We start from the raw sequence: 24,411 nt of genomic DNA, 5'->3' as shown, positions 1-24,411 counted from the left end.
ATCTAAAATGCTCTCCTATCTCTAATTCACAGAACACTGTCTTAAAGATCAGCTCAGGAGCTGGCCCAGTGGCGCAGCAGTTAAGTTTGCACATTCCACCTCGGTGGCCCGGGGTTCACTGCCAGGTGCAGACCTACGCACTGCTTGTCAAGCCATGCTGTGGTAGGCGTCCCACATATAAAGTAGAGGAAGATGGGCATGGATGTTAGCTCAGGGCCAGTCTTCCTCAGCAAAAAGAGGATGACTGGCAGCAGACGTTAGCTCAGGGCTAATCTTCCTCAAAAAAAATAAAAAATTAAAATTAAAAGTTTCCTCATTAAAAAAAAAAGTAATCTCTCTTGTGCCTCCTTTAATACACTCACATTCTGCTTAATTCCTTGAGGGCAGGAATCACATGTTGTTCATCTTTATTGTTCCCATACTCCATTATACACATAACAATTCCCATACTCCACTATACACGTATCTATTATGCACAATAAATATTTATTGAATTAGCTTTAAACAGACCTTCTGCTAACCACACTTTGTGCAGATATCAGTAACAATAAAGATATACTGGAATTTATTTGTGTTAGAGATACAGTGAGAGAAGATTCTCGGTGTGCTATACATAAAAAGATAATTAATAATCCAAGATAATTCATACTGGCTGCCAAACGAGCACCATAAACAAATTTTACAGGCATTCAGAGAGGGATAAGCCAACAAAAGATGGCATGGCTGGGAAAAGCATCATTTTAATGACCATTTGCAATTTTAAAATTGAAATTTAATTATAATATTTATAATGCATCATTTTCTCTCTTCCATACAACAATGCTGGTTCAGAATTCCTAAATCAAAACCACATTAGAGAAGGCATTACTCAGAGGTGATCAGGAAAAAGGCAAAGAACACCACCAAACTATACTGTAGCACTAATAACTCCTAGAAGAAGCTATGAATAAATTGTAAACCACAATGTTAACTGTAGTGGAGACTGTTTGTGGTTTACCCAGAATCCACTTCCTCTTCCTAAAGAGAATACTAATGTTGTTAAGTTATCTACACTTCCCTCACACAGCCATGCACCTCAATAATCTCACCAATGCAATGAATAGTTCAAGAAGAGACATGAGACCTAATTCTGGCCATTAAGACTGGAGAGGAGATTTTCTGGGTGTTTCTGTGAAAGGTCAAGTCTTGTTCCTCTTGAGAGGGCTACAGGAAGCCACTTCTCTCTCTCCCCTCCCACCTGAACAAGGAATCGTGTTGCTCCATGTTGCCATCCTACAACCTTGGGGAAAGATTCTGTTAAAGAAGCCTATACTACAGCAGCAGTGAAACTCAAAGAAGCTACATGGTTTTTTTTGTGTTTTTGCTGAGCAAGATTTGCCCTGAGCTAACATCTGTTGCCAATCTTCCTGTTTTTGCTGAAGAAGATTCACCATGAGCTAACATCTGTTGCCCATCTTCCTCTATTTTGTATGTGAGCCACTGCCACAGCGTGGCCACTGACAGCCAAGTGGTGTAAGTCTGCACCCGGAAACCAAAACCCAGGCCACCAAAGCAGTGTGCTGAACTTAACCACTAGGCCACCAGGGCTGGCCCAAGAACCTACATGTTTGATAACACTCAGCCACCCAACCGAGAAGCTTACCCCACCTTTGCTCTTCACAGGTTAGCTAGTAAAACTTTCCTTATTATTTAAACCAATTTGCATTGGACTTTCAGTTCCTTACAGCCAAAAGCACACTATCAACCCTCCAGTTTTATTGTGTAATCAGTAACCTTTTCTTGTCACTATACTATCATTTATACTGTTTCTTTTTATTCCAACCACTGAAGTCAGCATTTTATACCATCAGAAATTTGACCTGTTTCTGCTACAGAATCATAAATTCAAGAAATAAAGTACAAATATTCACAAAACTCAAGTTCATGTTAAAGAAAAGAGTTTAAACATAACAAACAGGCCTGAGGTATATAACAGACCTATTATGGTAATTTTTAAAGTATCATTGTCTAAAAGAAGAAATATAAAGTCTAAGATGATTTTTAAAATTTCAAATGAAAACTACGCTTCACTAAATACATATCTCTGTTTAGAGACACAAGCATTTCCATATTTTCATCCTAAGAGAGATAAAAATAAGCATCATAATTATTATGAAAAAGATCTCGTTCCAATTATATTTAGACAGAATGACAGTAAAACAAGAATTTTTGGAAATACTGTATTAACAAATGAGTCATCAATAAAGTTCACTGAATTAAAACCTTCTTTTTCTATTCTCTAGAAGATGTAGTGAAAATTCAACAAATATTAAGATAATTTGGTCATAGTCTTACTATTTTCCACTGAATTCTAAAATCAAAATTCTGAACTTGTTAAAACTTGCAAAGAGGATTATGGAGGTAAGAAATATTTTAACAATAACATTATTATGAGGAATGTCTCCTATCCATCTTTCTATCTTCCACAATTAGCACATCATCTAGCACAAAGTAAGCATTCCATAACTGACTTTAATTATTGCCATTACATTAATGACCACCCTTTGACCTCTGTCCATATTTCTGTCTCCTGAACATCTACCTGGATGTTTTCACTATCATTCAAACAAAACCAAAAGTCTAGGCTTAAATATTTTGATATTTAGATTGCTCTTTTTGTCATGTTCTATTTCTTTCCTAATTTCTACAGAATTGCTTTTAAAGTAGAAGCCTTAGAAGTTTTTTCTTCATCATAAAAATTGACTCAATGTTGAGATTTGACTGTATTAAAATAATTTTAATTTTATTGCCTATTTATTCCATTGTTCATTCACCAATTCCTTCATTTATCAAGTAAATATCTGAGTGCCTACAATACACCAAGTACTATGAAGTGATAAGCAAAACAGATGTGGTCCCTGAGCTGGCAGGGAAGATTAATACACTAATCAAATAATTATAAACATACATAATTTAAAATAGTACTATGTGCTCTAAAATAGTGACTATGGTATATTTTTAATCACCTTTTAATCCTTAATTGTTTACAATTTCAAAAAATTATCACAAGAAGAGAATCCTCCAGTTTACAGAACTTAGAATGAATGTGCTATCAGAACTAGCTATACGATTATATATTGCAGGAAATATCTGCATCCCCAATAGCCATCAGATTGATATAAAGGTTATTATGATAAAGTCATTCTAAAAAAAAGACCTATTTCACATTTTCTTCCATATTTCATTTTTAAATCAGGGGCAACTGCTTTTAAAAATGGCCCTAGATCAGGGCTGGCCTGGTGGCACAGCAGTTAAGTTTGCGCACTCCATTTCAGCAGCCCGGGGCTCGCTGGGTCGGATCCCAGGTGTGGACCTAGCACTGCTTATCAAGCCATGCTGTGGTAGGTGACCCACATATAAAATAGAAGATGGGCACAGATGTTAGCTCAGGGCCATTCTTCCTCAAAAAGAAAATGGCCCGAGCTTATAGTAAAATCACATGTAAACATAGATCAGTTTATAAGAGCATTATTTATAATAGCAAAAAAATCGGAAGTAACTTAAATAATAAAAAGAATTTTAATGTCCCATATATAACTGTATATCTGTTTAGTGGAATATTAAGCAGACTTTGAAAATGGTAATTATGAAGAGTCTACAATAATATAGAAAAAGCTTAAGAGGATACACTATTAATGATAACGATAACTAATACTTACTGAGGGCTTACTATGTGCCAGGCACCGGTCTAACACTCTATGTGCGATATTTTATTTAATCCTCACAACCACCCCATGAGGTATGCGTAATAACTATTCCCATTTTAAAGATAAAGAAACTGAGACACAAAGAGATTCGTTAATTTGCACTAAGTCACTTTATGACATTAAGTGTAAAAAGCAGAGTATAAAAATACCAGAGGGGTTCCTATGTAGAAAACAAAATGTGCACATAAAAAATACTCAATGGGAGAGTATACAAATGACAAAAGCTGCTCTGCTATAATGGTGAAATTTTTTTCTGCTTTTTAAAAAATTATAGAGGCTATTAAAGAAACTGTTAATAGTATATATTTAGGAAAAAATAATTTTAAAGTTAAATTCACAAAACATATATATATAATACAAAATTTTTTAATTAAGCACAGTTTCAGTAATTCTGGCAATATATTATCTTCCTCACTCCCCTCACACATTGTACACAAAGAAGAGACAACCAAATTAATATAGTAGGAAAAGTGTATCAATTAAGATTAAATTCAGTTCTATCTAACAGAAAACTCCAATTAACCCTAGCTTAACCAAAATAAAATGTACTTCTTTTTCAAGTAAAATAAGTCTGAAGGTAGACAGTCCAAGGCTGGTAAGGCAATTTAACAAAGCTGAAAGGGACCCAGGATGCTTTCAGTTCACTGTATGCCATCCTTGGAGCATGGCCCTCATGCCCCCATCCTCATGATCCAAGCTCTGAAGACATGACACGTTCTGTGCAACAGAAGGGAATAAAGCAGGGAAAGCCACCTTTTAATGAAGCTTCTGATCAATATCTCACATCACTTCTGCTTACATCAACTGACCAGAATTAGTCAAGCGGCCATGCCTTACTGCAAAAAAAAAGCTAAAAAATATACTTAATTGACTTTTGTTAATAAAGATGAAGGAAAGCCCTATCAAAACTCCAACAGTCTTTTTTTCGCAGAACTGGAAAAGCCAATCCTGAAATTCAAATGGAACTGCAAGGGGTCCAGAATCATCAAAACAATCTTGAAACAGAAAAACAAAGTTAAGGGACTCACACTTTCCAATTCAAAACTTACTACAAAGCTACAGTAATCACGGCTGTGTGGCACTGGCATAAAGATAGACATACAGATCAATGGAATAAAATTGAGAGTCCAGAAATAATCCCATACATCTGTGTCCAATGGATTTTTGAAAAGAGTGCTAAGTCCACTCAATGAGGAAAGAACAAACTCTTCCACAAATTATGCTGGGACACTTGGACTTCCACATGCAAAAGAGTGAACTCAGACCTCCATATGCAAAAATTAACTCCAAATGGGTCAATGACTTAAATATAAGAGCTGAACTGGAAAACTCAAGAAAAGAGAGGGGGGAAAGCTTCATTATATTGGACTTGGCAATGATTTCTTGGATATGGTACCAAAGGCACAGGCAACAAAAGAAAAAATAGACAAAGTGGACTTCATGAAAATGGAATAAAATTTGTGCATCAAAAGACAATATCAGGGGCCAGACCCATGGCCGAGTGGTTAAGTTCACACACCCTGCTTTGGCGGCCCAAGGTTTTGCCAGTTCAGATCCTGGGCGCAGACATGGCACCACCCATCAAGCAACGCTGAGGCAGCATCCCACATGCCACAACTAGAAGGACCCACAACTAAAAATATACAACTATGTACCAGGAGGCTTTGGGGAGAAAAAAGGGAAAAATAAAAAATATATATAAAAAAAAACAATATCAACAGAGAAAAAGGCAACCTACAGAATGGGAGAAAATACTTACAAATCATCTATCTGACAAGGGATTAATATCCAGAATATATAAAGAACTTCTACAACTCAAACTCAAAAAGACAACCCAATGAAAAAATGGGCAAATGACCTGAAATGACATTTCTCCAAAGAAGATATACAAATGGCCAATAAGTACATGAAAAGATGCTCAATATCACTAATCGTTAGGAAATGCAAATTAAAACTACAATGAGTTACCATTCCACACATACTAACATTGTTCTAATCAAAAAATGGAAAACAACAAGTGTTGACAAGAACGTGGAGAAACTGGAACCTTAGTACATTGCTGGTAGGACTATACAATGGTACAGCTACTTTGAAAAACAATTTGACACTTCCTCAAGAAAGTTAAACACAGAATTACTATATGACCCAGCAATTCCACTCCTAGGTACATCCCAAAAGAATTAAAAACAGGAACTCACACAGATACTTGTACATACAGTGTTTGGTACAGCATTATTCATAAAAGTCAAAAGGTGGAAACAACCCAAAAGTTCACCAACAGATGGATAAACAAAATGTAGTACATATGCATACAATGGTATATTGTTCAGACTTAAAAATAAATGAAATTCTGATACATGCTGCAACGTGGATGACCCTTGAAAACATTATAGTAAGTGAAATAAGCCAGATACAAAAGGATAAATGTTGTATGATTCCACTTACAGGAAATATCTAGAATAGGCAAATTTACAGAGAAAGAAAGTAGATTACAGATTACCAGGAGATGGAGATGGAGGAGGAGGAGAATGCAGAATTACTGCTTTATAGGTACAGAGTTTCTGGGGTGATGAAAAAGTTTTAGAAATAGATAGTAGTGATGGTTGCATAACACTGTAAATGTAATCAATGTCGCTGAATTATATACCTAAAAATACTTAAAATGGCAAGTTTTGTTAAATATAGTTTATTGCTAAAAAAAAAAAAAAAAGAAAAAGAAGGGAGATAGGGAATTGGGGGAAACCAGAGGGATTACTATATTTTTCATCTGTCTCAAAACAAACACACACACACATTCACACACTCTCACATGTAATAGGTAAGAATTTCAGGTGGCTGGCATTTTCAAGGATCCCTCCCTCCTGAGAGTTGTACCATGATTCCAAATTCATATATATTTCCAAGGCACTGGGAACAAGGAGCATTTAGAGTACATCCAACATACATAAACACACAGAAAACAACAACAAGTAAATTATGACCAAATAGTACCAGATTCCACCCCTATAACTGCCCTCACTCACCTCACATCATTTTTTGTAGTAATAACTTAAAGAAAATAGTTATTTTCATTTTTAATAGTTGGCTAAATATGTGTATAAACTAGATAGTGGCATTTGTATGTTGGTGCTATAGCCTAAAAACTCAAAGGAAAATTAGCCAAAACTAAGCTGAGCAAAACACACTCATCATTTATGAAAAACTCCAACACGCTAGAATGGAATCATAAACAACTCTTCCCATTCTGGAGGCTGGTAACATTCATAAATGGACAACCTTAAAATAGAAGAAATACAAATCAAGTGAAGCAGTTAAATAAAGGGAAAGTCCTTCTGGGAAAGAACAGTAAACTGAACTAAACATTTTCTTGGTATTACTTCATAAAGCTTTCTGGACTTTCAAAACAAGAAATTCAGACAAATACAATTCAAGCCATGTGCAGAGAAATAAAAAAAAAAGTTAAAACATCTTTATCTGAAAATTCTTAGTGTTAATAAACACTAAAGAATTAGGGCTTTTTAAAATAGAAATAATTCCTATTTCAAAAACATTCTTACAAAAATTATCTTTGTATCTTTTAGAAGTGAAATGTAAATTAGATACTGCTGCAAAGAAAGTATTACTACTTACTGCTGGGGGAAAAAATTCCTTTATCATTTCTACATACTAGTTATGTTACATCATTTCCTTTTGCTTCTTTGTTTCTTTAAATGGGATGGTTGAAGTTCTATTTTTCACTAACATACCTAATTGAAAACAAAATATACTAGACTATCATAAATATTTCATCCTAATTCTAAGTAACTTTTAAATTACAGATGTTGCTATCTAGGCATCTGGTTAGTATCTACTTTAAATTCTTTTAATTCCAAGTAAAGGAATTAAATCTAGAAACTAAAAAATGATCACCAATTTAACATATAAATATTTTATTTATGACTTTACCATTTTTAATATTTTCTTTTTCTCTTTTAGATAAAATGCAAGAGTAAATATGGAACTTTTTAAGTATATAATCACCAACAAAGTAAGATACCAGAAATCTGGAAAATAGAATCAAAATGACCTTCAACAACAGAAGTACTAATCAGAGTAATTTCTAATGCAAGGGCAAAAGTAGCGCATAATTTTAGTCCTTTGGGCTGCTATAATAAAATGCCACACATTGGGTAGCTTATAAACAACAGAAATTTCGATTCTGGAAGTTAAAAGTCCAAGATCAAAGTACCAGCACGGTTGAGTTGTTGTGAGGGCCCTCTTCCTGGTTTCTAGCTGGCACCTTCTTGCTGTGTCCTTACATGGTGGAAGGACTCAAAAGCTCTCTGGGGCCTCTTTTACAAAGGTAATCCCGTTCATGAGGGTAAAACCTAAGCACCGAAGGCCCCATCCGTCAATATCACCATCTTTCGGGGTTAGGAGTTTAACATATGAATTTTGCAGGGACACTAACATTCAGACCATAGCAATAAATCAATAATAATTTGTTTTAGGGTGTGTTTTTCAATATGTATCCTAATGTTCAAATAAAATAATGAAGTCATCCTCTGAAAACCTGACCCAGGAGTAGTTAGAAAGCTGACCAGTTTCCCATTTAGTCCCACTGCTCAGCAACTCCCTGAAACAAACTTCTCTTAACCCTGCCCTAAAAACAGAAACGAAAAGGACAGCTCAACTATTTAGATTTCAAAAAGGTTTTCTCTATGAAAAGCTGAAATTCATTGCAAGAAGAATCTCATTTAATATGAGGCATTTCTTTGCATTTACCAGGACCAACCTGGACTTCAGACGCCTCAAGAGGAGCTGAGGACTGCTAAAAGAGAGCTACCCTGCAGCTGCATATTTGACAAGTGTTCTGACGTCTCCTCTCACAGCACCTGGTAGCTTACTAGTTTACAGAAGTGATAATCATACCCGTCATTTACATCACTTACATCATCGCATGATTTATTTTGTCTTTATTGCTCCGTTAAGAGTTCCTTTGTTGTGTGTTCAATTCCATGAACATCGAATAAAATGTGTGTGCCTTGTGTTAACTTTAGAAGGATCTGTGTATTACTAATGTAAATACATAGAATTTACCCTACATAGCTTTTTCAGGAATAAACTACCCTCCTAAGATAGATAAAAGACTATTTATAAATCTCCTCTGTAAGAACAGAGCAATCACTATAGAAGAAAAAAGACTGATCTGCTCAAAGAATATACAGTCGTCCCTCAATATCCATAGTGGCTTGGTTCTAGGAACCCCCCCAGGACACTAAAATCCATCGATGCTCAATGTGAAAATTTTATATTTTATAAAATGGCATAGTACTATGAATACTACAAACGAATTCTGAAGCTCCTATTTACTGTATCCAGTTTTGAGCTCCTCAGTTAGAGGAGTTTAGAAAAAAGTCTGAAAATAACATTGATGAGGAAGGATTAAAGGACTGGGACTTTTTAATTCTGTAAAAACTAAAACTACCTTTTAAGTTTTCATTTTTATCAGTTATTCATAAATGCAGATTCAATTGTCACATAAGTTTTAAGCCATTACCCTCACTAAAAAAAATTTTCCCCCTCAACAAAATATTGGCAAACCGAATACAGCAATACATTAAAAAGATCATACACCATGATCAAGTGGGATTCATACCAGGGACACAGGGATGGTTCAAGATCCGCAAATCAATCAATGTTATACATCATATTAACAACAGGAGAACAAAACCCACATGATCATCTCCACAGACACCGAGAAAGCATTTGAGAAGATCTAACATCTGTTCGTGATAAAAACTCTCAATAAAATGGGTATAGAAGGAAAATACCTCAACATAATAAAGGCCACATATGACAAACCTGCTGCCAACATCATATTCAATGGGGAAAAACTGAAAGCCATCCTGCTGAGAACAGGAACAAGACAAGGTGCCCATTCTCACCACTCTTACTCAACATAGTACAGAAGTTTTAGCCAGAGCAATTAAGCAGTAAAAAGAAATAAAAGGAATCCAAATAGGCACTGAAAAAGTGAAACTATCACTCTTTGCAGACAACATGATTTTATATACAGAAAACCCTAAAGAATCCATTGGAAAACTATTAGAAATAATCAACAATTACAGCAAAGTTGCAGGATACAAAGTCAACTTACAACAATCAGCGGCATTTCTACACTCCAATAATGAACTAACAGAACAAGAACTCAATAATACAATCGTATTTACAATCACAACAAAAAGAATATGATATCTAGGAATAAATTTAACCAAGGAGGTAAAAGATCTATACAAGGAAAACTATAAGACATTACTGAAAGAAATCGATAACGACATAAAAGAAATGGAAAGATATTCCATGTACATGGATTGGAAGAATAAACATAGTTAAAATATCCATACTACCTAAAGCAATCTACAGATTCAATGCAATCCCAATGACATTCTTCACAGAAATAGAACAAAGAATCTTAAAATTCATATGGGGCAACCAAAGACCCCAATACCCAAAGCAATCCTGAGAAACAAGAACAAAGCTGGTGGCATCGCAATCCCTGACTTCAAAACATATTTACAAGGATATAGAAATCAAAACAGCATGGTACTGGTACAAAAACAGGCACACAGATCAATGGAACAGAACTGAAAGCCCAGAAATAAAACTACACATCTATGGACAGCTAATCTTCGACAAAAGAGCCCAGAACATACAATGGAGAAAAGAAAGCCTCTTCAATAAAAGGTGCTGGGAAAACTGGATGGCCACATGCAAAAGAACGAAAGTAGACCATTACCTTTCGCCACACACAAAAATAGACTCAAAATGGATCAAAGACTTGAAGACCTGAAACTATACAACTTGTAGAAGAAAATATAAGCAGTACATTCTTTGACATCAGCCTTAAAAGGATCTTTACAAATATGATGTCCACTCAGACAAGGGAAACAAAAGAAAAAATAAACAAGCAGGATTTCATCAGACTAACGAGCTTCTGGAAGGCAAAGGAAACCAAGATCAAAATGAAAAAACCACCCACCAACTGGGAGAAAATATTTGCACATCATATATCCAATAAGAGATTAATCTCCATAATATATAAAGAACTCACACAACTGAACTACAAAAAAATAAACAGGCTGATCAAAAAGTGGGCAGAGGATATGAACAGACATTTTTCCAAAGAAGATATACAGATGGCCAACAGGCACATGAAAAGATGCTCAACATCACTAATCATCCAGGAGATGCAAATCAAAACTACTTAGATATCATCTGACACCCATTAGAATGGCTATAATCACCAAGATAAAAAATAGCAAATGTTGGAGAGGGTGTGGAGAAAAGGGAACCCTCATACACTGCTGGTGGGAATGCAAACTGGAGCAGCCACTATGGAAAACAGTATGGAGATTTCCCAAAAAATTAAAAATAGAGTTACCATATGACCCAGCTATCCCACTACTGGGTACTTATCCAAAGAACTGTAAATCAACAATAGAAAGAGACTTATGCACCCCTATGTTCACTGTAGCATTATTCACAATAGCCAAGATGTGGAAGCAACCCAAGTGCCCATCAACTGATGACTGGATAAAGAAGTGTATATATACAATGGAATACTACTGAGCCATAAAGAAAGACATAATCGTCCTATTTGCTGTCACATGGATGGACCTTGAGGGCATCATGTTAAGTGAAATAAGACAGACAGAGAAAGACAAACACTATATCATTTCACTCATATGTCGAATATAAACAAACTTACAGACAAAGAAAACAATTTAGTGGTTATCAGTGGGAAGGCAGGGAGGGTGGGCACAAGGGGTGCAAGGGCACATTTATATGGTGTTTGACAAATATTAATGTACTACTGAAATTTCACAATGTTATAAACTATTTAGACCACAATAAAAAAATTTTAAAAAACCTTCCCTTCCCATACCATCCTCCCAATATAGTTATGGCATAATTTCGGTTAGACCAATATTGTGTTTCCATTACTATAACCAAGTAAATTATTATTATTTTCCTCTCCTACACAAATTTTTATTTTTCTTAATAACTGCTTTCTTATTTGCTTCATTTTCTAAGAAACTCTAGACCCTGCCCACATGTCTAAATCTCCTCTCAAGATGTTCATTCACCTCAGATACTGAAGCAGTCTCTCCTGGAGACTTCTCAGTGGCCTCCTATCTGGAGTGACTGACCTCTACACTTGGTGCAAAGCTGTCATTCTGTATTCTCCCTTCACCATCATCCTAGGAAATCCTTTCTTCTCTCCCCTGTATTAGATCACCAGCTTCCTATATCCTATATTTCCTCATCTTAATTTACTCTCATTTAATTGGGTCTAGGGCAACCAACTCATCAGTTGGCCTCGGACAGTCCTGGTTCCAGCACAAGTCCCATACGCTGAGAAACTCCTCAGTCCCAGTTAAACCTGGATAGTGGGTTACCCTATTGGGAGCCCATGGGTTGCAGAAGGTAAATTTTTTGAAGACTTGCATGTCTAAAAATGTCCATATCCCACCTTAACACTCGATTGAGAATTGGGCTGTGTATAGAACTCCAGTTTGGAAATCATTTTCCTTCAAAATACTAACATTGTCTTCTAGCTTCCAGTGTTGTGGCTGAAATGTTCAAAGCCTTTCTGATTGCTGATCCTTTGTATTTTCTTTGGAAACTTTTTGGTTGTGTTCTTTGTCCCCAGAGTTCTGGAAATTCCACCAAGTACTGGTTGTGAATTTTGGTGTGAATCCATTTCCATCCATTATGCTGGATATTTGGTGGGGCCCCTCTCTCTAGAAACTCATGTCCTCCAGTTCCAGAATATTTTCTTGAATTGTTTCCTTGATGATTTCCTCGTCTCTGTTCTCCCTATTGGAATTCTTATTATTCAGATTACTATTAAGACCTCTTAAATTGGTCCTCTAATGTGCTTCTCTGTATTTCCTCTTTTCTGTCTCTTTGTGATTTTTACTCAATTTTCTGAGAAATTTTTTCTGCTTTACCTTCCAATTCTTGTACTGAAGTTTTCATTTCAGCTATCACATTTTTAATTTCAAGGAACTTTTTTAATTCTCTTTTGTTTCTTTTTAAGACATCCTGATTTATTTTATGGTCTTTCCCTTATCTCTGAGAATTATTAATGACAGTTTTGTTTGGTTTGAAGTTATGGTTTCCTTGCAGAGCATGTCTCAAATAAATTGATTTTTTTTCCTATTTGTTTGGAGCTGTACCTTATACATTAGAGGCTTTCCTCAGATATCTGGCAATCCTTGATTTTCTGTTCATATTTAGGTATGAGAAAATGAAAAGATGACCTCAAGCTCTGAAGCCTTGCATGAACCCAGTGATAATGAACTTCACTGTAGTGCGACTGCCTTAGCCCTTTACGAGGAAGCCCTGATATTTTTATCTTTAGGTCTATCTTCTTGGGGGTCAGATTCTCCAGAGAAGACTCTTCTGATCTCCTGTGTGATGAAGGCCTAGTTGCCTGCATTCTGGGCGCCAAGAATAAGTAAATAAACACTTATTTAATCTCCTTTCAGTATACAATGTCCATCCTAAACTATGCCTAATGTCCCTCAACCCAAAGACCCTCTGTTTCACTGAGAATAAACATCCCATCTTTGTTTGAGGAAGAAAGACTACAACAGCGCCGTGGCATGGAGTAGGGGAGGGGCTCTAGAGCAGCTATTGCTTATCAAACAGGTTCAATCAACCCTCCATATTTTAGCCCCTCCCACACCTCAACTTTCAGAGGTTCCTAAAGACATCAATTTCTAAGACTTTTGAGGATTCTGCCAAGTAAAGTGGATAGGTCCTCAGCTTTCACTTTTACTGAGAGGATTTGACGTTCTCAGATCTGCTAAGTCAGTATCACTCATCCATCTGCTTTTCAGCTCCCAAGAATTCACTGCTATAGTATCTTCTCCTGCTTTTCTCATCCTTGAAGGTTTACGACTTTTTAAAAAATTCCTTTACTACAGTTTTAGTGGGGTTGCAGAAGGGAAGGAAATTATATTTGTGGTTCAATGCACCATCACCGACTCCAAAGTTTATGCTGGCTGTTGTGCAAATAAGGTTAAACACAGACTTAATGTAAGAAAATTTTAACTTGGGGCCAGCTCCGTGGCCAAGTGGTTAAGTTCACATGCTCTGCTTTGGCGCCCCAGGGTTTCACCAGTTCAGATCCTGGGTGCAGACACGGCTCCGCTTATCAAGCCATGCTGAGGCGGCATCCCACATAGCACAACTAGAAGGATCCACAAGTAAAATATACAACTATGTACTGAGGGCCTTTGGGGAGAAGAAGGGGGAAAAAAAAAAGATCAGCAACGAATGTCAGCTCAGGTGCCAATCTTTAAAAAAAAAAAAGAAAGAAAATTTTAACTTTAAAAATTAGAAATTATTTGCATTTTATCTTATTCCTTTAAACAGTAGTACCCTCTTCTCCTTACCTTCACCCATGAAATACTAGTTTACAGACTGTCAACTGCTAAGGGAGGGAATTATAAACCACTACTTATAAGAAATCACTTTTGGAAAAAACCAGGATAAATCAATGAAAAAAGAAGTCCCTGAAATACAAAAATACAATTTTCATGCAATGCTTCAAGATCAGGTCAATTGCTTTTAGCCTTGCCTGTAACAAGCATAACATTATTAATTCATCAACCAACATTACCAAATGCCCCCTATGTGCCAGGCACCATACCAGGACAGGTGAGGCGGGGAGGGGCTGCAGAAGGTAAATTTCCAAACAAGTTAACCAATACATGAAAAGTCACAGAATAGCCATTAGCGGAAGAGTCAACACTTCATTATGGCTGGAGTAAAAGGTGAGCGTGCCACAAAAGGGCAACACAAGAGAATTTGGGGGATGATGGAACTGCTCTGGATCTTGACTGTGGTAGTGGTCTACATTTGTCAAAACTCATAGGATGTACAACAAAGAGAGTGAATTTTACTATACATAAATTTTTTAAAGAATTTTTTAAAATTTTTAAAGGTGAGGGTGGGAAATATAAATGAAATTCTATAGATAGATAGATAGAGATATAGATACAGGCATTAGGTGGGGAAGATCAAAGTAGGCATGGGGGAGGTTCCGGCCCAGTGGCATATGGTTAAGTTTGTGCACTCCGCTTCGGCAGCCTGGGGTTCACAGGTTTGGATCCTGGGTGTGGACATAGCACCGCCCCTCAAGCCATGCTGTGGCAGCACCCCACACAAAGTAGAGGAAGACTGGCACAGATGTTAGCTCAGCAACAATCTTCTTCAAGCAAAAAGAGGAAGATTGGCAACAGATGTTAGCTCAGCAACAATCTTCCTCAAAAAAAAAAAAAGTACACATGAGGGGACAAAAGTCATGGTGGGCCTGAGAAGGGTGTTGAAAGCTGAGCTAGATGAAAGAATCTCCACATAAAAGGGCTGCAATGGCATCGCTTCTGGGATATTCTTGCCAAAGATGTACTATCATAAGGAAACAAACCCAAATTTAGGATTACTGTAAACGCCACAAAATAAGCAGCTGGCAATCTTCAAAAGTGTCAGTCATGAAAGTCAAACTGAATCTGAAGACCGAGTCCAGACTGAACAACACTAGAAGGCATGACACCCAAATGCAACATACGATTATGAACTGAATCCTTTTGCTATAAAGATATTATCAGGACAACTGACAAAACTTGAATGAGGTCTAAGGATTAGATGATAGTAACATATCAGTGTTAATTTATTGATTTTAACGGTTGCACTGTGGTTATGCAAGAGCATGCAGAAAATACACAAGAACATATGTGGGCATCAAGTAGGCGATTTACTCTCAAATGGTTCGGGGGGGAAACATTATACTGTACTTGGAATTTTTCCATAAGTTTGAGATTGTTTCAAAAGTGAAAAAAAAGATTAGAGAAACAGACAAGAACCATATCATTAAAAATTCTGTGTGCCATGCTAAGGAGTTTAAATGTCATCCTGAAAGCTATCAGTAGTCATTGTAGGATACTAAGCAGGATGTTGACATGATCAAAGGATCGTGTTGTGAGTGTTTTTTAAAAGTCCTTCTACTAAACAAAGGTCCTGGATGTGGAGGATTCACAATATTTTCAGGTTAGCCACACATATAATAAAGAGGTTACAGGTTACTTAGCATTTAATGAAGAAACAAAAGCCTGATTAATAAAGTCAGGAATATCCAGGAATGTAATCCATTTAGACACGTTTAATACAGACAAGTCAATTAAGCCAGATGCACACAGAGGTTGAATAAAATCAGGATAACCCAAGAGCCGCTGTACTTAATTGGGATTACCACAGCAACACAGGCAAAAGAAACAAATATGATCACACTTAATCACAACCTCAAGCAATGGGACACAGTGATGCACTTCTGGAAAAAACTGTCAACTTAGCACACATCAGTCAGAAATGGAGTGACAAATTACAAAGGCATGCAGCAAAAGGCAGAAATAGAAATCACACTAGACTTGCAAATATTGTTGTGGTTTTAACCATAAACTCTAGGAAAATCTTTATAAGTATGGAATATGGAGAAGCTTTATGATATCATATCACTGTGTCAGCTTCACCACATACCTGAGCTGTAAGTCTGTTTTTAAACGTTTCTTAGTTACGATCTTTGGTCAGGGCAAGGCCACAGTTAGCTAGCAATACAATCTCAAAATGGCACTTCAGACATTGTGGGCTTTTCCTACTCTTTTCAAACAAGTATTTTTTAAATTTTGGGACAGAACACTTCTAAGTAAATGCCCGGCTGCTTTTAATAACATTTGAGTCAACTCAGGGCATTAGCCATTCCCAGTAAACCAGATATTTAAGGGTGGAATTCTTGTTGTAGGAGGGAAACTACTTCGCTTTTACAAAATTCTCATAAAATCTAATGCGCTTTGCTCTATTTCACAGCCACAACAGTCTCTCTCTCTCTCAAATTCTGTACCAACTCAATGGTTAGCGAGGCAAGTGGATTAAAAAATGATCAAGCTCTTCTGAAAAATCACCAGGTTAGCAAAAGTACCTTTGCAGACCAGGAACTGCACTTATAAATATAAACTCAAAGGCATGTATCAAGTTTTACTCTCCTTTGTCTGTAAACACATACACACCCAATGCAGAACTCCACACTAACCATTAAATATTGCCGAATGGCTTCCAGGTGATGCAAAGAGAAGTGCTAAAAAATGTTAAATATGAAAAGGATAAAGGCAAGTCATTCAAACCTCCACCTGTGGAGTTTGATATAAATTGTGATAATATTCAAAAAACAACGTGGTAGAAGAATTTAGTAACCACTTTTTGCCACATAACGTGTTCAAAGGCTCTGACACTGCCTATGGATGCTTAGCATACTACAGCATTTCCCAAACTCTGTCGGTTGTTCCTCATAAAAAGGGTTCCAAAGTCAAATGACTTAGGCAAATCCCAGGTAAAACAAGTTAAAGTTTCTGTACTGCCGAACTTTTGAAAATTATTACTATGATACTGTGCTTTGTAATATCCAAAGAGAGATGCAATAAAACGATTTCCCAATCTCACATATGCACTGAACTCTTAATTTTCAGAATGTTCATTTATATCTCTTGAAACATAGTTTAGGAAACACTAGTGTACAGTATTAATTTTCTTCATACTTACTGTCAGACCACAACATGCATTTAATGGGTGCTGCATAATCTTTAGTCCATAAAAAGTTCTAAGAGAATGACACAGGAATAATTCTTCATGATTATTTTAATCTTCTGAGTTGAGGTCTAGAACTGTGCCACTGATCTGCAGATTGGAGCTAAATATAAAAATAAAACATAACTAGCTATTTCATAATAGTTTCTGTTGGTTATAGAAAGAATGGGCATTGACTTAACATTTAGTGAAAAATAACTGTTAATAACAACAAAATATTCCAATGCATAAATCTTATCCTAAAAGAAGGAATAAGATACTGCTGCATAGTCACACAGGGATAGACATCTCCAACACGAACATAATCTAATAAAATCTTATCAGTAAGATATAAATATGTTTGTTAATGGTGAAATAAAGTTATTTACATCCTTTATTAGTACAGCTATACATTTCAACTGAACTTAACAAAAAAATAGCATTTTAGTTCTTCCTTTTATCATAAAGCTAGACAGAAACTTAAAAAACAGAATAGGAAAAAAGCTGACAAAATACAACTATAAACCACCAGAAAAGGAAAAATCCTAAACCAACTTTCAACCTTTTGGCAAAATAAGCTATTACTAATATGTCTGTTTTTACAAATGATAAAACAACTAGAGAGGTTAAGCAACCTGCTTAAACCAACCAGCCAATAACGAAAGGAGTCAATCTGAATGCAAAGGCCTGCTCTTCACCAGTTTATATGTTTAGAACAGGAATCTTCCAGGTTGAGGTATTCCACCCGCAGATCTTCGCCATGGAAACTCTAAGTAGATTTAATTAAGCTTTATCACTATGAGTAGAGCAAACGGAATAGAAGGTGTTGTTTCATTGATTAAGCCTACGGTGATGTTTAAGCAATTTGAAATAAAACCTAAAGTTAACAAATGATTGCACATGACTGAACTAATTCAGATGTATTCTTAAAAGATTGTCTTCATCCACATAAGTGGAACTTTCTAGCATAATTAGATTGGAGGTGAGACGAATAGCGTTGATGGGGAAGAACTGAAGAAAAAATAAATGGACATCAGAAGAGAAAGAAAAAAGACTAATTTATTCTCCATAGGCTATTTGTCTCTAAATAATCAAGTTGACTTATCTTCTACTATAGTCATGTGTGGCTTAACGGCAGGGATACATTCTGAAAAATGCATCACATGGTTTCATCATTGTGCAAACATCATAGAGTGACTTACACAAACCTAGATGGTATGGCCTACTACACACTTAGGCTGTATGGTACTAATCTTATGGGACCACTGTCATATATGTGGTCTGTCATTGACCAAAGCATCATTACACAGCGCATGACTGTATTATTATCTGCCACCCGAATACCCAGAATACAAGTTTACGGTAATGACAGAGTTCTAATTGCTCACACAGTGCCGAAAAAGCACCAATTATATATGGATTTCTCTTTAACAAAAGGATTGTATCTTCTGGTTTCCTAACATGTAAAATAGGTGCTGGCACTTGAAACCCATAGCTTCACAGATACAATGTTATAAATAATAGCAAAGTTCCCAACTAGTCCAAAAGTCTGAAACCTACAGCTTAACTAAAACATGCAACTTAAAAAATAACAATACTTAACACTATAACGGATTCTAAAATTGCAAAAGTCCATGATCTTTTCCTCTTAAATATCATAATAAAATTGTTTCAGATAGACAATAGTTTTGCAACATGTTACAATTATAGTAACTAAAGCTGCAAAAGATACAGTGAGAACTGCTGAGTTTATTGTGAATGCCTATACTTGAAAAGCAAGTTTAATAGAGCAAGAAAAGGTCACAAATAGAGACTGCTCAGTAATTTCAAGGACTTTAGGGGTTGAAAGCACTGGTTCATTTTTATATCTAATTTCACTTTATAGGGTGTTTTTCCTGGATGTAATTGTTTACCAGCATCATTCTTACACCCCTCCGCCATGAGAAGGTTTAGCTTTCAGTTCACATGGCTATCACCCAGAAGACAATTAAAAGTCCACAACCCCTAAGTAAAATACAACTTACTCAAATTTGGATTTTCTCTCCAAACCCCACAGTATCCCACAGTTTCCCTCAAAATTATCTCTTTCTAACCTGGATACAAGGAACACCATGACCTCATTCTGAGCATTGAGAGCATTTCTCAAAGGGTGCTCCATGGAACACTGGTTGCCAACCATCTTCTAGATACACTGGTCCCCCCTTATCCACAGGAGATACCTTAAGAACCCAAGTGGATGCCTGAAACCATGAATGGTACTGAACCCTATATATGCTATGTTTTTTCCTATACATACATACATACCCATGATAAAGTTTAATTTATAAATTAGGCACAGTAAGAGATTAACAATAAAATAGAACAATTATAACAATATACTGTAATAAAAGACTTATGATGTGGTCTCTCTCAAAATATCTTATTGTTCTGTACTCATCCTTCTTCCTGTGATGATGTGAGATGATACAATGCCTACATGATGAGAGGAATACGCAGGTATTGCGACATAGTGTTAGGCTACTATTGACCTCTGACAATATGTCAAAAGAAGGATCATCAAACCATGAAAATGTCAATGGTTGAATGTCAGGAGCAAACAATGTCTACAGTTGATTGCGGGCAAGTAAAACTGTGGAAAGCAAAACCACGGATAAGGAGAAACTACTGTACTCAGCAAAAAAGATGACTCCATAACTATATAAACTTTAAAAATTCTAGAATAACTTGCAGTACTTTTAATGTTTAATTTTGTTTAAAATAGCTTCCCAAATTTATTTAGCCACATAAACCTTTCCCCCCTCACAAAAAACCTATTAATATCCCATAGATTTCCAGAACACATTTTGAAACTAGGGAGGGGACTATGGTGAATAAATTCTAATCCCAAAATAGAAGCAAACAGTTCATCTGAGGAAGAATTAAGGGGCAAATAGCGAGATTGGAAACTGGGGAGCCGGGTCTTTGTGCCTCCTGTTACCATGAAAGACACAGTGCAGCTCTCCTATAACAGCAGAAAAAGCAGCACTGGAACAAGGGCAGGCGTGTTAGCCAACAGAGGGCTGGCCATTCCCTGTCTACTAACTGTAAAAAGGAGTGGACACCGCGGAGAGGAAGTGCGGAGCAACCAGCTGGGAAGAGCAATCCTGGAGCTCTGATCAGCATCGATGAGGAAGAAAATGAAATCCCCTAGATTTAGACAGGAGTTTTATACGCAATTAAAGACAGCCATACATACACCTGGGATAACCTATACTTACAGTGTGGTCATTCAAAAACAAAAGTTGTTATAGAAAGAAACTTCTTGACTCTTAAGATACAGGAAAAGCAGCTGAGCAACTGAGCTACTGAAAACTTCAAGTCACCCTCAATGGCAGTTTCACAACTAACAAGGGAACAGAAAATCTATGGAGTAAATCCTTCTCACCTACATCTATGCTAAAGTTCACGTGGAGTGATGGGGAGATAAAACAAAAAACTACTATCAATGTCTATAAGTCATGGTTACCCCTAATGTTCAACAAGCTGATACAACTCTGACAATCAGTGGAAGTCAACATCCAAGAGTTCAAAGTCAGAAAAGGAAAAATGACAAAGGAAAAGGAAATGAACCATCAAAGATAATACAAAGGAGTGAAGTTAATTCTCCTGTCCGTTAAGTTTTTTTAAATTAAAAACACCCAATCATTCACATGTCAGCCTGAAGGAGCAACCCAGGAAAACTGCATATTCACGCCCATTTTCTCCTTCTCTCTCTCTCCCATCCTCCCTCTCGCCTTCCAAGCATCTGGTCCCTACCTAAACTCCTTCTCTTCACTAAATTCTTCAGTCTGTCCCTAATCTTTTCATGTGTGCTTTTTGAAAAAGGCACTATGTCTATAACCTTTTCAGTGTTGCCAGTCAACATATTTTAGCTTCATTAATACCAGAGTTTCCAACTCTTGATCTCAACCTACAGAAACAAATACAAGAAAACACAAGAGTTTTGTATAACAATACTTATTCTTTCTACACATGATGTACTTGATATTTTCTATTCTACTCATTCAATTTTTTAAATGCTGGTTGGACTTAGGAAACAGATTTTTAAAACCTATCAAAATCAGTAAGACGAAAAACAATGAGCTATACCAAATGAGAAAAGATTTTGGAAGAAATTTTTTGACTGCCATAGAAGAGTAGTGCAATAAAATATTAATTTGTACCAAGTTCAGTTCTTTTACTCTAAAATAGCCTAGGCTTACTGTGTAATATTAATCAAGTCCCAGGAATTATGGAACATTTCATAAAGTTTCCAACATATTACGCTGTTTGTTTTTATACTGCTATGTAAGGTATACCTTACATTTACATATGAAATAAACAAATTCCTAAAATTCTTTAAGTGTTAATCCTGACATCCCTGTTCTCACTCAGAGCAGTATGTTCTTAAAAAGGTGGGGAGGGGGGGAATAGAAGGGAGAGAAATGGAAAAATAATAGCCACCATTTATTGAGCATGCTTCTACCATGTGCCAGCATTGTGTTAGAACAGATAATTGCACTTATTCACTATCATTCTTAGAACAGACTAGACTATTAGGTGACTAGTAGAAAGGAAACAAGTGTCCAACCTCTATTTCTGATGACGTTTATGTTGATCCTAATTGAGGACTGAAATAAAGGTAAATTTAATCATCCGTATTAAATGAACATTTTGATAATTTGGTATGACTAATAAATTCTACTAAGGAAAAGCTTACAATGACGAATGGCAACAGTGAAGAACAAAGTATCCTAGAAACGGTACAGATCCTTCTAATCAAGCCATCATCACCTCACTTTATTGACCCACACATGAAAAAATGTGAAGGAGCTTTAAACTATTCTAATGAAAAGAAAAGTTTAAGCCACAGGACAAGTTTTTAATCATTCAGACTATTGTGTGTCCGTGTCTATACACTGAATAAACTATAAAATTAGTATTATTTAAGGATAATTTAAATGAAATGTTACAAAGTCCAAGATTCAGGAAGCATCAAAAAACAGTTATCCACATACAGACAGCCTTGCATGTTTCTTTTGCCTTGAGTAATACTGTCTTACATGTATTTTTTAAGTAAATTGGTAAAGAATTCCCTAAAATTCCAATTTCCCATTTCAAAGTAGAGGGTAGCCAAATCAATGAATAATATACTCATTTTGTCATTAGTAGCAAATTAGTTTATAATTTAAAAGTTACTTTTACTTCTACAACTCTACTATAACTTATTCAAACAACAGAGGCAAAACACAGTCTTTCAAATCATATTGGATATAACTGGAAAACATATACTATTAAATTTAAAAGTGACCTATGGCCTTAAGGCACTTTAATCCCTTTGCTCTATTGCTCTTTGGCTTAATCCTCTCTTCCTCTCTAGAGCTCTACTTATTTCCTCCTCAAGCCATCAGCACCAAGAGCAAGGAATGCTGCTGTAAAAAAAAAACATATCTGACTTTGAATTGTCAACTTTCTTATCATCATGATACTGTAATGAACAAAACAATAAATGTACCAATTTAAGAGTGAAATGAACCATAACTAGGAATAAAGTGAAACTGATGGAAATGAAGCAAGGCAGACAGAAATCTTGGCTGACTCCATTTTTAGAAGGAGCCTATCATCAGCATAAAAATACAGCACTTCTAGATGACACTTTCATTAACATAAACAGTCAAACACACGCAGACAGCATGTAACACAGAGTACTGAACTACTGCTCTCCTGTTGCAAATTTTGGGTATTTTAAAACTCAACCTAAAAATTGTATCATTTAAGGCAAATCTAAACGATCAGATTTAACCCCAACCAACAATCCCTGCAAATTTCCATCCCAGACCAAGGAAATTAATGTTTAAAAAATTAAATTGAGGTCAATTCATTATCTGGAAACCTCCTTAATCTAACTTGTTTTTTATATAATGTTAGGTAATAAGCACAAAATAGGACATTTCCCCAAAATGTAGTAATCAATTCATACACGGAGAACAGCTGGTCTACTTCAATACTTAAATGAAGAGAAGAGACTGACATCCTCAAATAACCTAAATTCTCAAATAACTTAAAGATAGTAAATACTACTATTCATGCTACATCTCTTGACAGCTTTTCCATTCTTAACTTTCTCTTCTTCTTACTCAAATTTCTGTGGTTGCTAAGTCCCACTTTCAAGACCTCATACTCCAATTTAAAAATGCCTGAGACTCAACAGACACTGCATAGCCCCAAAGCGTACAAAATAATTCCTTACAAATTCTAGTCTCTTGTTCTCAACTACTGAGAAACACAATAGTAGTTTACTTAAGAGACTGCACATTTTTGTTAAATCATATGAGACTTCTAAGAAGACAAAATATGAAGGATTCTACTAAAACTTAATTTACTTTAAATTCTGAAAAGTTCCTGGTTTAAAATTATTTAAAATATAGTAATAAAGTAAAATGTATTTGGCCAAATAGTTATTTGACTTTTGGCTTATTTGGCTTAAATTAAATATGTATAAACAAGGAGTTTTTTTTAATATAGATATAAGAAATAAAGTATAAGAAACATATTTAGTGGAAAATATAAATTATTCTGATAATACAGCAAAATATCTCATAGCATAAAACCACTATGTAAACTTTTAATAACCAAAAGGCAACTGAGGACATGATTTTTTCTTTTACCATAATTTTAAAATTATATTTACTACTGGTACATACAAAGAGTTCTCCCATCATTTTGCAGATGAGAAAGAATAGATATTAAATGACAGTCATGATCAGAGACTAAAGTGTCGCCATGGAGCCATAATTCAAGAAGTGAAACTCTAAAAGTACCAAAACCTTTTAAGTCTTAAAAGGAAAAACACTAAAAACTTTCTAAATATATGAAACATAGGATATAAAACTACATATGCTTTATAAAAGATTTTACTCTACACATAAAAATAAAAGACATACTCACAAAACCAGTACCAAAGTCAAAATCGTCTCAC

General features: G+C 35.7%; 1 protein-coding gene across 20 annotated transcripts in view; it reads right to left on the bottom strand.

Moving 5' to 3' along the window:
• CDC42BPA (CDC42 binding protein kinase alpha) overlaps positions 1–24,411 on the bottom strand; it is a 327,011-nt gene that overhangs the window by 299,960 nt on the left and 2,640 nt on the right. For 2 of the 20 annotated variants that reach the window (XM_070255585.1, XM_070255592.1), the window contains exon 2: positions 17,391–17,538. The exons of the other annotated variants lie outside the window; for them this stretch is intronic. In XM_070255585.1, coding sequence (XP_070111686.1) covers positions 17,391–17,406 — 16 coding nt within the window. In that variant the 5' untranslated portion in view covers positions 17,407–17,538. The remainder of the gene's footprint in view (positions 1–17,390; positions 17,539–24,411) is intronic. 20 annotated transcript variants of the gene reach the window in all.

This window comes from Equus caballus, chromosome 30 (genome assembly GCF_041296265.1).
Source record: "Equus caballus isolate H_3958 breed thoroughbred chromosome 30, TB-T2T, whole genome shotgun sequence".
NCBI lineage: Eukaryota > Metazoa > Chordata > Mammalia > Perissodactyla > Equidae > Equus > Equus caballus.
Note: the sequence above shows the minus strand (reverse complement) of the source record. Positions and strands in the feature narration are given on the sequence as shown.